Source organism: Mya arenaria, chromosome 8 (assembly GCF_026914265.1).
Source record: "Mya arenaria isolate MELC-2E11 chromosome 8, ASM2691426v1".
Lineage (NCBI taxonomy): Eukaryota > Metazoa > Mollusca > Bivalvia > Myida > Myidae > Mya > Mya arenaria.
The window spans coordinates 58,097,124-58,113,737 of record NC_069129.1 but is presented as its reverse complement, the minus strand read 5'-3'; the positions used below and the strand labels follow the sequence as shown (position 1 = coordinate 58,113,737).

At 32.3% G+C, this 16,614-nt stretch overlaps 1 protein-coding gene across 5 annotated transcripts in view; it reads right to left on the bottom strand.

Annotated features, from left to right (window-relative positions):
* LOC128243333 (protein-glutamine gamma-glutamyltransferase K-like) overlaps positions 1-16,614 on the bottom strand; it is a 240,508-nt gene that overhangs the window by 78,057 nt on the left and 145,837 nt on the right. For 2 of the 5 annotated variants that reach the window (XM_052961036.1, XM_052961034.1), the window contains exon 2: positions 7,746-7,906. In XM_052961036.1, the coding sequence (XP_052816996.1) occupies positions 7,746-7,906 (161 nt within the window). Of the gene's footprint in view, positions 1-1,775; positions 1,796-2,195; positions 2,226-7,745; positions 7,907-15,676; positions 15,862-16,614 lie in introns of those variants that run through there. The other 3 variants (XM_052961035.1, XM_052961039.1, XM_052961040.1) reach the window with 3 other exon arrangements.

Here is a 16,614-nt window from a genome sequence, read left to right as displayed (position 1 = left end):
CTAGAAGTCGAACTGATATTGTAATATATGTACTCACGTTCCTCTTTGCACACACTCAGACCACATATGAATCCATTGTAACATGTAATGTTTCTTTCCTTGCTACAATTGCAGGTTACGTCCAACTGAGCATTTTTCCGACGCAAAATCTTCTTTTTCCTTGAAATCATTCTATGGTTTGTCTATTTGTGCAAACCGCACGTTTTGACATGAATCCTAAACGATTTTGCAATTAAGTAAGTAGCAATTATCAATAATAAGAGCTAAGTTTAGCTTTACAATTTATTACCAAAAAATAAAATTCAAATATTGTTAACATTTAAACAACTGGTATTAATTGCCACACATCCAATTTAACAACGCACTACAATTCTCCCTGTTCTAGTTCCGTGTGACAGTATTGACGATGTGGATGATTATGGTTTCCATGTGTTGTTACGAAGTTAGAAATATTCCTGTTGAAGACGAATAAATCAGGAATTGACCCAATCATTACGCTTAATCAAATCATGCTCGCTCCTACTTAACTCGTTACGCAATAGCCATTAGCTGATATACTCATGAGAGTTCTCTAGAGTGATTTAATATATTATAATGACAAGCCCTTAAATTATTATTTTCTAATTATACCCATTTACCTCAATAAACATTTAATAGGTTGTTTTAAGGTCAGTCGTCCCTGTTATTCGCTTGAAGGTAAATGGGCGTATAAGTTTGTGTTGGTAACATAACATATACACAACTATCGTCAATTATAAATGTGTCACATGACAATAATAATCAGGAATCAGAAACAACAGACTTAAGTTCATTGCTAGAACCCCATACAAAAATCTAAAAAAAACAAGGCACTTGAAAACGAGTATTATCCCTCGTTATGATAATGAACGATAGTTTAATTGCAGTTACACAGCTACCATAATATTTCAAAACATTGATCTCAACTATTGCTATCCTGCTTAATATGTTTAGCAAATGAGCCATTTAATCAACGCATATATATAACGATAGCTATTTTCAAACAATATAATCTAGGACTTAATATATATATTTCGAAACTAAGAGATTTACTGATGAGTTGAATAAAAGAGTTTTTGATTTTGCAAGCATTAATTTAAATTGAATTTGCCGCTTTCATTTATTATTCAAATTGCCATTTCTTGTCTTCATGATTTTCTGTCGTATTCTCGTTTAAAAGAGCCCAAATGTGTACTCCTATTGTAGTCATGAATTGTTCGACAAAACAGAACAGAACTTTTTTTTTCGACTTAATGGTTTTTCTTATTATAAAGATTTACAAATAGATGGATACAATCGTTAAACAAGTAATGTTTACATGAGTATGTGTTGATTTATATGATGTATCAACAAAAAGTGTCTTAAAAAAGGCCCGCGTACATTTTAATAGCAGAGTACCATTTTTAAATGCATAAGACCAAACACATCTCACAAAATGCATTTGTTTTTATTTCAGCTCAACTTTAACGAAGAAAAACATCATCATTTACTCTAGCTTTCGTATAAATGTTATTATCATTTATTTTGTTAATATATCTTTACATTATGTATTCTATATATCACAAAAAGCTTGTATAGTTTACGTGTAATAATATGTTATATTCTGACTACAAACACGCTTCTAGAACAAATAAATGACAACAGTATAGGGTTTGCTTGAATGAAATATATGACTTGGCGAGTTTGCGACTTTTCCAGTTATTTAGTGGAAATGTTAACTAACCTTGTGTCGACAAAAGTACTTTAAAGTGTTTTACCTGATATGTCGACGAAATATATGTCAGCATATCCAGTTTATAAGTAAGATATTGGAAATAGTGAACACGTCAATATAGGTTTGACAACATTTGGTATGGTAAATCGTCATTAAATCCACATATACCTAGACGTCAAGACTACATCAGTGTAAACGATATGCTCTTTCGAGGTATACAAATGTTACCCCCACACTAGTAATCAATAAACATGAACACCTAAGCATCATCTTGGAATTGGTCCAATAACTTTAAACACGTAATAAGCATTACATAAATTACACTAGCTTCCAGTGTTAATTAAATCGGAGATAAAAAAAACTCCAAAGCATACGAAATGACATAATGATGTTTTTCAACTACCACTTCTCTTTTTTTCCGGGGCAGATATCCGAAAATAATATAAAAGAGACTATAACTTACCGCGTACAATTATCAACACTTGTGTTTGGAATCAAGGCCATCCTGTTGATAAGTTATGTCCCTTCGAATTATATCGCATCGTTCTTTATACAAAAGATAACAAAGTTGACAAAACCATAAGGTAAACAACTCACATCAATATTTGTGGTATTGTTGTAGGGTTTTTAGTTCTTTTATATAGTATATACGCACTGTCCTGTTTGTGGAGTGATGTGCTGTTGTTCCATGTTTCTTGTTTGTGATTTTTTGTTTTTGTGTTTAATGTCTTTGGCGTTTACCCACTGCCATTAAACGGGGTTTATGTTTAAACTTTTGGCTAACTTTTTACAGATTTTTCTGTAGTTTTTCACATAAGTATTAAATTATGAAATGAGGCATGTTTTCAAAAGATATCTTCCTGGAACTATATCCGTCTGGGAAATAGAAACGACACTAACGAAGAAAATACTTGGCAGATATTTAGCAGTTCTTAAGATTGATAAATAGGATACCATAACAGCGCTGAAACACACATTTATTTTCAGAAACTTCGATTTAATCTTGTTGCATGTCTATGAATGAACTGTATTTATGAATTATTGTAATAATGGTAGGAAAGACGGTTTTTTATCTCAAAAGAAGAAATCATAGACAGACAGATGGACGAACGGACAGAAATTACAATTTTATTCGTGACTTAAACGTTTATGCTAAAAGTTTTAAAAATCATATATAATTCAGAGAATGAACAAGTTAATCAAAATTACGTTCTAGCATTAACTATGGTTGATCTTTCTTTACAAACAGACTCATTTCTATTGTTTGTTTGTAGCAATGGTTAACAAATTAGCTTAGATGGTCTAACGTATGGTAACGAATTTCTTTATTTACTTTTTTCTTATATTTTGAAAAGACACACACAAACAAGGTGAAATTCATCATCAGTAATACCGATAAAATCAGCTGAATATGAAAAAGACATGTACACTTCAACTTGACACAAAGTTTGATATTAACATTTACTAGAAGACGACAGCAATCCGACCATCTTGAATTAATTGTCACACCAGGACCAAAGTGCTCTAAATTTAGGCAATTATGTGTGAAACAAACGCTCAAGCATGTTATAATCTGCTGGAAATAAAACTTAACGATCTGTGATATACGAGGCAAAGATTGACTACACTCTTCAGAATAAGACAATGACAACATCCTTATCAGTTTAATTAAATACGGACCATTACATTTGATATACCGCACAAGGCCAAAAGCCAAATCAATTTCATAAAATATTAAACATAGAACATTCTATATATCACAAGAGTCGTAAAATTGTCAAATGCAAAACAATTGTTTCAGTTATTATATTCAACAGCTCCTACAATCAACATTTCCTGCTCCGTTATGTTTAAGGATATTAAAGAAAATGTGACTAAGACACATTGTTTTGAAGAGGATATGTGATAAAACAAGGAAAGATAACTTACACTGAAACGGGCTTCGGTTGAACTTCATTCTGATCACCCTTGTATTTTTTGTTAAATATTTCAATATCGGTATGGCTACAACAAGATAAGAGTACGTGACCCAAAGATAAGAGTACCGAACTCAAGTGGGGGATATTTTCGTAGGGAGGAGTCATGTGTATAGAGAAGGAAGGTAAACACTGAATTGATGATAGGGGTTAAACAAAAGGGGGAGATTGTAAGGGAGGCTGAGTGCAATAGATGAGGAAAGGAGGTGAAGAAAAAGGAAAGAGTTTATTATCTGTATTTATTCAATATATTGACCTTTGTATTTCACCAATATAAATACACATTAAACTGACCTATAGCTCCTGCATTGCACTGGGATAGCATGAGTTAAACATAACAATGAATTATATCAATATGTATCTCTTGTGCAAATATTAGCTTTGAAACTATAGTGTCTTCATTGAATGCAACATAATTACGATGTCTTGCAAATTTGTATTTATTTTGTATGTAAAGCCATGATATTTTTAAGCCCTTTCTAATTTTTATATTTACCTATCTTTTATAACATGTTTTACCCATTTCTTTTCAATATATTTTGTGTAATAAAATAACAATAATATACTCTTTAGGGCAACGCTTGAAACTATACTTGTCTTATGTTTCAAATATATGCTTTCATTAAAACAAAATAATGCATTGCTTTGTGCATATTATTTTTGTTTGCACGTCCTTGTTTTAATATGGTATATTTATTCACAAGCATAATTGTAATCATAAATCACATTAAGTACGCTATTTCGTTTAAATTCCGGGCTTCAGGCTTCTCATTACAATACGATCTATGTTATCATTATACTTGATTATGTTAATAACGTCTCACACTTGTAGGCACTCTCTGTCTATTTCTGATATCGATTTAGAAATTCAGTTTTGATGAAGTTTCCGATATATTCGATTCCAAACAAAGGTAAACCTAATAACCAACGGAATATAATGACATATAATGATAAAGCTTAATATGTTTAATGTTTAAATTTTAATACATTAATACTCAACTATTGCTATCGTGTTTCAAATTCCTCGCGAATGGGCCATTTTATTAACGCATATATCTTACGTAAGCTATTTCAAAACAATATAATCTAGGACTTAATAAATATGTAATGCGAAAATAAGAGGTTTGCCGATGAGATAAGAAAAAGAGTTTTTGATTTTGCATTTAATTATAATCTAATTACGGTTTTCATTTATCATTTAAATTGAAATGTCTTGTCTTTATGATATTCCGTCGAATGCTCGTTAAAAAGAGCCTTAATGTGTACACCTTTTGAAGTCATAAATTGTTCGACAAAACAGAACAGAAATTATTTTATTCGACTTAACGGTGTTTCTAATCATATGACTTATCAACAAACTAGTACCTAAAAAAGGGTCCGCGGGCATGTTAATGGCAGAGTATCATGTTTAATTGCATAAGGCGCAGACAGATCGCACAACATGCATTTGTTTTTATTTAAGCTCAACTTAAACGAAGGGAAACATTATCATTCATTAAATGTTATTATTATTATTTATTTTGTTAATTTATCTTAACATTTTGTGTTATAATTATATATCACAAAAAAACTGTAAAGTTAACGTGTATTAAAATGTTCTATTCTGACTATAAGCACGCTTCTAGAACACATAAATGACAACATCATGGGAGTTGCTTGAATGAAACATTTGACTTTGCGTGTTTGCCACAGTTTTGTCGACCTATCCAATTACTTAGTGGATATATTAACGAAACTTGGGTCGACAAAAGAAGTTTTAAAATGTTTAACCAGATTTCGACGGAATGTATGTCAACATATTCAGTTAACAAGTGAGATATTGGCTTAAGTGAACAGGTCAACATATGTTTAACAACATGTGGTGTTGTAAATCGTCAAGTCGCCATAATACAAGTCGTCAAGACTATATGATTACATCATCAGTATATACGATAGGCTCTTTCGTAGAATAAAAACGTTACCCCCCCCCCCCAACACACACACTGTCAAGCAATAGACAGGAAAACCACAGCATGATCTTGGGATTGGTCCAATAACTTACAACACGTAATAGGCATTACATATATTACACAAGCTTTTGAAGTCAATTTAATTGGAGATAAAAATACTCGAAAGTACGAAATGACAGAGTGTTGTTATCTTTTCATCTACCACTAATCTTCTTTTCGGGGCAAATATCCGAAAACAAAATATGATAGAGACTATAACTATCCGCCTTCAATAATTAACACTTGTGTTTGGAATCAATGCCATCCTGTTGATAAATTACGTCTGTATGGTTTTAATTGCATGTTTCTTTCACAAAAGATAACAAAGTCGACCAAACGATATTACAAGTACCACAAGGGGGAAAACTCACATCAATATCTTTAATGTTTTGTGGTATTGTTTCAGGCTTTTTAGTTTTGGTAGTTTTGACGGATGTAATGAGGAACTTTTTCAAATGATATCTTCCTGGAACTGTATCCGTCTGGGAAATAGAAATGACACAAACGAAGGAAATACTTGGCAGATATTAAGTAGTTCTTAAAATTGATAAATAAGTTACCCTTACAGCGCTAAAACACGATTACATTTTCAGAAACTTCTCTTTAATTTGTTGCATGCCTTTAAGTTGACTTTTTATTTTTTTTATATATATTCGAAAATTATAACAGAGACTTTAAACATCCGCGTCCAATAATCAACACTTGTGTTAGGAATTCAGGCCATCTCGTTGATAATTTATTGCATCTTTCTTTAAACAAAAGATAACACAGTCGACAAAACGAAAAAACAAGAACCACAAGGGAGACAACTCACATCAAGATCTAGAGGTTTTGTGATATTAATTCAGGCTTTTTAGTGTTAATGGTTTTGATACATGTAATAAGGCACTTTTTCAAATGATATCTTCCTGGAGCTGTATCCGTCTGGGAAATAGAAGCGACACAAACGAAAGAAAAACTTGGCAGGAATTTAGTAGTTCTTAAGATTGATAAATAGGATACCATAACAGCGCTAAAACACAATTATATTCTTCTTTATATTAAACTTCTCTTTAATCTTGTTGCGTGTCTTTGAATTGACTGTATTTATAAATTATTGTAATAAAGGTAGGAAAAGAGATTTTCTGCTCCTGAACTAGGCACATGTGATGTGTTTATGAGTTTATAGCAATACCGCTTTCTCGACGTATTCAATTACCACTGCACATAAAGGTAATCATAGACAGGCAGACAGGCGGACGAACGGACAGACATTATCATTTATATTTAAGGTTTAAGTGTCACTGAGTCTGAGTGAAGCTGAATTCCTTACTGACATATTCTGAACAATTACCTGCTGCCAAATACTCTGAAGCTCTTTTAAATGATCCCCATTATGATATTATAATATATATAATACGAACACTTCCAGATGTATATTCGGATGCCCGGTGACACCATTTGTTTTTGGTATCATTTTAAACGTGCGGAAAAAGGACAATGCAAACCAAAGCAAAGACATACATATAATACATATAACAAAAACCTTTTTTTCCGTTTAGGGATATACCCAATACGTTTCAATTAAAATGAAGAGGAAATATACAAACTTGAATAATTATATGTATGATGTACATTCAGTCATATATACCTATCAAATGAAAACCATATTTGTTAGGGTTCACCAGGCCTCAATATTTAACAGTAAGGTTAATAAAGCTTATAATGAAACACCTTATTTGTAGAGGTTTTATCCTTAACGTACATCTATCCTGAATAATGGCACAATGATCAATGTATTCAATGACCACTTTACAATTCACTTAAAGTTTTGATTAAAATCCAGGCGTTTTGATTGGACTGTAAATAATAACTGACCAATGGACTGAATGGAATGACTGAGGCATGTATAAAGACTATGATAAGAATGATATTGAATACGGCACGAGAACGATACAGCAAACTTGTTCCTCTCTCCGTGTTTTTCATTCTTGTACTTTGACAACAAAACTTTCGTCGGGCAAGAAAAAAATGAACTAAAATTCTAGACAAGGTAAACATGGCACGAACCTTCTTTTCCATCCTTGTCCTTCTTGAACGCAGTCAACTGAGCATCGTCTGGAAACAGCGTGTCTTGGTAGTTTGCAGCCCGTCGCCCAGCAAGGTTGGAGCCCAAAAGAAGCCCTCGCAGGTTGCCATAGTAACTCGCAAACTTCTCCGACAGCGAAACTCTGAAAGGGAGTAAAAGATTGGTCCTTATTTTAAAACTATATATACTTATATTGCGTATTAAAGTATATCTAATACACATTCAATATACTTAATGTACCTAGCTATCACTGAGTGCATTTAATTGCAATCGAGTTTTTCTGGAATGTATTACTGTACTGTACCATAACTAGGTGTAATTTTAAAGCAGACGAGTTAAACCATATGTGAGCGATATTGCCAATATGTCATATTTGACATTCCTCGATGTATCATTAGCGATGAAACAAGAAGAACCATTTACCCATCTTTTTGTTTATTATTTATATCAATAACTTTTTGACGACCTTACCCGAAAACATATCGAATGGCTGTCCTTAAATAGGTTTCTTGTTTCTGATGTCATAACCCTATTTTCTATAAATTAACAACATTCTAGAGTCTCAAAACAAATCAGAAGAGCAGAAGAGAACAGTATTTTTGCATTGTGAACATTGAATGTTTATTACATATACTTAGTTGACCGTTTTACTTATAAACTACATTTAACTACAATGGTACTACAACGATGCTGTATTGTTCCCTTTAAAGAGGCTGACCTGTTACATAACATATTTTGTAAATATATTTTGGGTTTTGTCAGCAGGCCTCGCCGTCATTTCAACTACGTTAACTCGGGCACTTCAAATTTTTTGTTTTATCTACAGATAGAGCTCTTCAGTGCGTTTGTGCAGTTATGAATTCCCCAAACTCTTTGATTATATCTGTATATGATAAGATGCGTTTGTTAAACCTAAATGTAAAACAGAACTAGGCAAAAGCTGTTAAAGCTGTGCTTGGTCGACTTGATGGACTTAGTTTAAGTAATACATGGTTAAATTGTACTGATAAAACAAAATATTTCCCTTTTCAAAAAACAATAAATGTAATCAATATGTTCAAACATGGTTAGATAGTATTAATAAGAATATTTCGTTAAGTTAAATGAGAAGTTTATTTTATATTTTGAAACCAATTTAATGGTTATCATCGAACCGCTTGTCAAAATCAAGAATGAGTGTACATTCATTAGAAAAACACACTGAATGAATCATACTAACGTATTGAAAAGTTTTGATATGATCATTTTTCACATGCGCATAACCAGAATACATTTGATGATTTTTTTATTATCAGATTTGAACAGAAAGACTATAGAGATGTAGAAAATAAAGCAAAATATGAAATCTTTTGTTGTCAAGCCCCTTTATGCTAGTATCTAAGGTACAATAGCAGACATCGGAATTTAAGCTGCTGCATCTATTATACTTTCGGGCATGATGCACTGATACGAATCTATCACATTCTATGTATACTCTAGGGACTTTCGAGACGATGTAAAACATAGTTCAATGTATATTTTAATGCATGTACTGAAACGGCGTCATGAACTGTCCTGTCAAGATCATCCCAGTTCCTCAATGCGGATGTTTTCATATAATCTGCATCCATGTGAGTTCTTCTATCGTATATGCTTTTATCTAAATCGTGGTAAGGTGGTAACATTTAATGTTTGTGTTTTTATTTTAGTAGATCATTAATTAATACAGATCGTACTATATTCGACCAGCTTTATATTGATTCTTTGGAGGTTTCCATTTTTTCATATTGGGCATAACTTTTCACAAAAAAAAATGTATCCGTATTCAATATGCGGACGTGGCTAATACAACTATATACGATTCAGCCTTTTTCTGTGTAGTTTTAATTTCTTCATTTGCATGGTTCCGAAAACTAGGTTAAGCTGTTGCGATGATATTAGAAATGTATTGGTGCCAATTCTTACCCAGTGTTAAACGAATAGGCTTGTGGTGATTAACAAATTTATTTGTTATAAGATAGAAGTGATGGAAGATTTCGTTGACAGAAAGTTATAAACATCCCCCTAAATTAGCAGGATTACAGTTTTTTTACCGAGATCTGTTAGGAAAATATACAGTTATCATTTCAAATATGATTTTCTTGATATTAATATATCGGAGAGAAATACCTAAATAACTATCGTCTGCAAAGGAGAGAGCCGGGTGACCTGGCAAGAACTCTGATTGCTTTTGATTTTTTTTATATTAGATTACTTGCAGGTTAGTTGTTATAAATATCATGAAGTAATATTCTTTTCATGACGCCCTCTTCACAGCTGATTAAAGACAATGATCTTGAATTAATAGGTTCATCTTTTTCACATTTGTTTCAAATAGGGGCAATTCATGTGCTGTTTTGCAAGACTCTGGAAATTTACTTTCTACCAACATTTTCTTTAAAATCATGCACATGGGGTAATACAGCACCTTTGCATAAATGTTTGCCCTATTTCATCATTGTACATAGATTTGTTAGCACTTGATATTGCTATAAGATCAGCTTCATCTTGGTCCATAATTGCAAAGTTAGAAAACCGCGATTTTCTTCAGTAAATAAACAGGGAAGGCTTACGTCTCACTTATTTGGCATATACCCTTTTTATACTGACAAACAAAACCTAAGTATAACCTGAATCAATGCTTTAAAATTATTAACAAATTTGAATCCATTATGCCTCGTATTTGACAGTCGGACTGTAACGAATCTCTCAAATGTTGTATTTTATGCCATGTAAAAACGTACTGGTACTCTTGTAAAACAGTGTTTGTTTAGATAAACGATACAAAGACTTAGTAAGGAATACATACATTAAGCATATTCAAACTAGTGCAAGTGAAAACTCGACCTTAACTACAAGAATAAATCATATAATGTTGGTCGAAATGAATTGTCAGAATTGAGAACATAGCTTATAGTTTATACAATGTCTCGTTTCTGTCGTTCTAACAAGCTGCTCTTTAAATGTAAAACAATGATTTATGCATAATGTAAATTATTATAATAAGACTTGCGAGTTGTAATGAGGTATGCATACACGTAAATAACAGAGAATAAACGTGTAACCGGGTATGAAATAAAGTCAATAGAGTACGTGTGATTGGGAAAGAAGAAAAATGTCATGTCCAAAAGTAGTGGTAGGTGTAAGATCATGTTGTCGTTGCTTCTTTGGTGGATGTAATGAATTGCTTTTTCTATCCGAAATTGGTATATTGTATCGCTACATATCATACATTTAATATTTGTGTCTCGTGTGTGGCCATTTGTGTATCTATTATGATGTTTGTGCCTAGACAAAGGCATGTATCAATATACTAATTGCTTTTGAAACTATATATACCTTAGAATTTGCACTCATCGCGGTTATTTGTTTGTGGAAATTTAGTAAATAAAATGTTAACTGTTATTATAAACTCTCTTCATATAAAATCCACAGGTATGATAATTTAAATCGTAAATCAGCAAAAGTTATAGTGGTATCTTCAAAGACATATTTGCGTATTAAATAAAAGCAGTTTCGTTTCATTTATAATTTTGAAAGTGTATTTAATCACAAATATTTGATTTTTGATGAAATCTATTAGTATTAAAACAATTTACTGCATAACTTAAGTTTCATGATCAACATTAAATCCGGCAAATGCTTATTATCAAAGAAATCTAATATTTCAAAACCTTTGCCTGGATAACAAATGTTTTATAATTAACAGTAAAACTGGCAACTGTATATGATGCTATAATTTAAAATTCTAAACTGGATGTTCGTAAGATGATAATCAACACCAACGCCAACTTATTAAGACGGGATTGGAAACGTATGAACAGAAAGTACTTTGACATGTCGGTTCAAGAAAACGATAATGAACGTACTGTTTGTTGTGATGGTGTATCCGAAACCTATCCGGTATCCTACATGCCATTATACTTGTTTAAGATACAGAATATGCGCGTCTACAACAAACTACAAAATGTCAGTACTTAAGTTACACTGACTTGTGTATGTATCTCCTTTTGAAGAGTTCTGCAAATATTTTACCATATTGAATTGATGACGTCCTGTTGGTTTGTTTTCCCTAAAAGTACATGTATAATACCAACTGATTGTACTTTAGCTTGTAATGTCGATACGTTGCTTTGTGTAAATTTAATTCGATATGAAATCATTATCAACTTGTCAATATCGTGCATGTAGGTGATGTTTATTTCACAAATATTATATACCTAATGTGTTGAACTTTTTAATCACCCCAAGAATAAGCATACGATGCGGGCATTGTATTATAGCAATTTAGTTGAAGCTAGCATGCTCAAACTACTTTTTTGACTGTTTCAAAGGTTGTTGCTATGAAATGCATAGGTGGATCTATGGCATAACATTTTTTTGAATGTTTTTCGAAAGCACAAAACTCATCTTAAGTGTTACAATACCTTGGTTTTATCAGAACAGAACAGATCAGAAATGTTATTCGACTTAAGCATACAAAGCTCATCGTCACAATAATATGTATAGAAATAATGCATGGCATGTGACAATTATAATTATAAGTTCTATTAATAAATCAATCCTAAGTTTGATATAAATATGGTGAGAGTGTGTATAACAATAACAAAACTGTTATCGTTATTAAGGTATAATATGAAAAGGTAATGATTTCGATGATATATGGATCTATATGTATTTCTCTCTATATATAAATACTGCTCCACGTTGATAAATACAGCCGCAAGATTCATGCTGCGTGGTACATACAAATTTGTGGCTTACTGTGTAAGGATATGAATATTACATAACAGACAACAACAACTAAAACACGTACACAAAAGGAACAAGAATATTTGTACATCTCGTATGCCCTAAGGATCTACATATTTAAGCTTAAACACTACCGTTTATGTTACAATCAAAATAACAAAGATGAGAAAAACATAGCAAATATTTATACTATATTAAGAAATCACGTATTTGAAGGACTTATAACAGTAAAGTGTTAACTTCCTTAGGATGGTTTGGCTATTACTTTGCATTAAAACAATATATTTCATCAAACTCGTATGAGTGTAAGAATACTTCGGAATATATTGACGTCTAAGGTCCGTTTATCGGTACTGTTTATTGACAATCATGAATAAAGCAACACTGCCAACGCCTCAAGCACCGGCCTATGCAGAACCCTGTCCCTAAGGCCGCAGATTAAAAACACGTATATTCTTCTGAAGTGATCATGATAAATGCATTCGACAAAGGGCCGGACTTTCACATATAGTAAATAATTATTCGCCTTAGATGTAAATGATGGTTCTATCACAAGCTAATACTAATTTAAACAAAAACATACGAAACAAAGGAACATTTTATATGTGTTTTTTTCCGTACATAAGTTTTGAAGTTCAATTTCCCGTTCCTGACCCACAAATAAGCTTATTCTGACATATCTCCACAAGCCATATTGTTTAACATTGATGCCTGGTGACCTTATACAGTTACAGTATTATTTAAAAGGGTATTTACTTGCTGATTACTAATATGCAAAGTTAATTACTAAATGTACTTAAAGACATTGACAGCATTTTTATTCCGTTTGTGTAGTGTTATAAGAAACACTAAGATGTTGTTGTTGTTTTTAAATTTGAGTTTTGATTGTTCGTTTTGTTTTCCTTGATATGGCCCAGTGTCATCAACTCTGTCGTTCCCGGCTCTGGCATTCAGCCCATGACACTATTCGCTTGATGGTGTTTTACAACATTTTTAATGAAATTGTGAAGTATTGGTGTGAATATAAGTAATGAATTGCGGGATTTATGACAAAATTGGGAATATGAATGCAATAGGGCTGGTGAAAGTACGCGTGGCGTTTACCAGCCCAAATGCGATTATACCCCGATAATGAGATCAATCCCGCTAGCCATTTCTTAAATAATTCCTTTTTAACGAACTGTCTGGTAACACAAACGGCAGCCTTGCTTTCAGGCAAATCAATGTATACTGGAATAAAAGCTATCGTTATGAGTTGTAATCTGCAATGTTCTGTCGTTGGCAGGAACCAAATGAACTACCCCCTTTCAATGGACTGACATTAATACCGTCGTAGATATCGAATGATTAAAGTGCGTGCTCATTAACGTGCTCACAGTCTGCAATTACTGTGGAGTTAAATGTATGTATTCATATTTGATAAGTCAATCAAAATCTTAATAATTAACATTTCATTAATCATGGTAGATTGGATTACGGATTTATGGTTAAGCAAATGGGTTCAAACATATTGCCATAAAAATAAGTCTTTTTCTCTCGTTCTTGAATAGTTTTCACAACATTCTTGTTTTAAAGGGAGGCAAAACGGGATGAATAGAACACTTTTTGATTATGCAGAAGTTTAAAAATATTTCAATTTCAATTCACTTTCAAAACATATTTTTTACCAAAATAGTTGCATCATATCAAGGGAGGCAATTTCATACAAATGGGTTCAAAAGTTATTATTCTTGTACAACTCAAACATAACATTATCATTTATTGATGCTTCAAGTTGCATTCGCTTTCGTAAAATTCAAATTCTAATCAAAAGTCATAGTTTGCCCGATAAATTGGTGCTTAAGTTCCATACAATTGTTTTGAAAACTAAATTAACTTTCTGGTTTTGCATAGGTTTACAGAGGACCATGTTTAATATTTGAGTTTCAGTCACATTACTTATCGAACAAGCGTAGTTTTACTTTGAACGAACTAATTAGTTTGGGTTGATATCCATGTGAACAGACGGACAATAAGTATTAAGGCTATTCTCTAAATTCGTGGATATGATCAAATTATTTCCACCAATTATGAATTTTAACTATAGGCGATTACCATGTCTTTCAATATATAGTGGATGAAAAGAATGAAAGAAATACATTTAAAATGACTTAAAGTCTCTGTATGTGCAATTATTAACAAACAGCCCTTTAAGCGCGAATACGTTTGACACGCAATTGCATACTTCTTATTTCAAAGATTGTAATTTTCCTGCAACTGCGCTTCTTTTGATTTTAGTAAATCTACGCATGTTCTGAATCATTTTAAAGTATGAAACTATAAAGATGAGTTAACTGGAAATGAGACTGCCTGTTTGAATGCTTTAGTGCCTTTAAAAACAGATTCAAGGTTTAAAGTCAGACCTTGATGAAGTTTATATCTAATTAAGAGAAAACACATGCAAATTCCTTCCAGACGTAACAATAACCAGGTGTTAAGAAATAAAGGCTTCGAATAAATTGCAAAACATTTCATGACAAGAATATTTATCCATGTTAAACGTCAATTTCAAGGTTTTTTTAGCGTTGCAATTTTCACATTTTCATTAGTTTCTCAATCTCATTAAATTTCTGATTAAATTTGCACATGTTTCAAGAGGTATGCAGATTACAATTTTATATTAAGTTATGTAACATATGCATTTTGCACCATACAAACTCTGTTTGAGGTATTTCTTAACAATTTCAGCGAGCTCCGTATGTTATGCCCTAAGTCATTAGGCAAAGTTAACTAGAATACGACACGACAAAAACCAACACAATCTGTTTCGTAAATGATCCTAAAAGTCGACTTTTGTAAACATTAAATTAACAATACAAAAAATGAATATTTAAAAATGCAAAGCGTGTTCATTGAACTTTCGAAACAACCTTCGTATACGTATGTTTGAACAATGTATATTGAAACATCAACACTCCTCTTTCCCAAGTTGTTTGCTTCCTAAGAATGACACTAGGTGATGTAGTGCAAAGATTGAGCTCACAAATGTTTAAAAAGTATAATTAACAATCATCTACTCACAAACACAGGATAACAGAGTTTTGAACAAAACAAAACAACAATCTGGCATTTCCATTAAATAAAGGGAAGATATAGAACATACGGTAAAATGTGGTGATTTCTCCGAACCCGGTCCGGTGTCCTACACGCCATTTATATTTTTATAAATATCCAGAGTTTCACAATTCAAATGAATCACTTTTTGAATATACTACCTCCCTACGGAAACTTTGTTGAAAATCCGAACAAAACGAAACAGTAATAACAGATACAACAAATACAACAGATAAATAGACATAATCCGCCTCTATACTGAGAGTATCATTGCTAGTCATAACTTCTTGCGAACAGAACAGAGATGTTATCCATTGATGTGATAACGAATTAGCATGTATGAATAGTGGTTTCGGTGAGTGAAGATGACAGTAATGATTTAGAACTGGGTCTGGTTTGCCATTCTGTGGTTTGAGAGTCCGGTATTTGATACCAAAATCAGATTTGGAGACCTTCTTTATCGTTACAGGCATCCTTCGACAATCAATCTACTAACAATACTGGCCATGTGCACTATCGGTGTTTTCCAGGAACTACATCGGGAATTGTTATATGGTTGAATTGTTACTGGTTCCAGTTCTGAAAAAAGGTTTAAACAAGTCTGTATTTTATATGGTGTATAACTGTTTTGTTTACATGTCATTGAAGTCTAGAATTGAGTTTTTAGTTTTGCAGCCTTTAAACAGTAACAAAAAAGTTAAATGGTTAATGTTTTACTTTCAGGCCAACAGATTAAAACATGCCTAGTAGCTATCCTACGCCAAATACTTGATTGTTACAGATCAATCAGTTTAATACTGCAATTGAAGCAGAACTTCTCAAAGAAAGAGTAATAAGAAATAATCATTATGAATATGAATTGGTGTAAAACTTAAATATGACATTACATATTGCTATTATGAGACCATACTTTCTGTGCTGACTGATATTCGCCTCAGAAAAAGTGTTTTTAGAAAAGCCTAGTTATCGTTTCAAAAGGAGAATCTT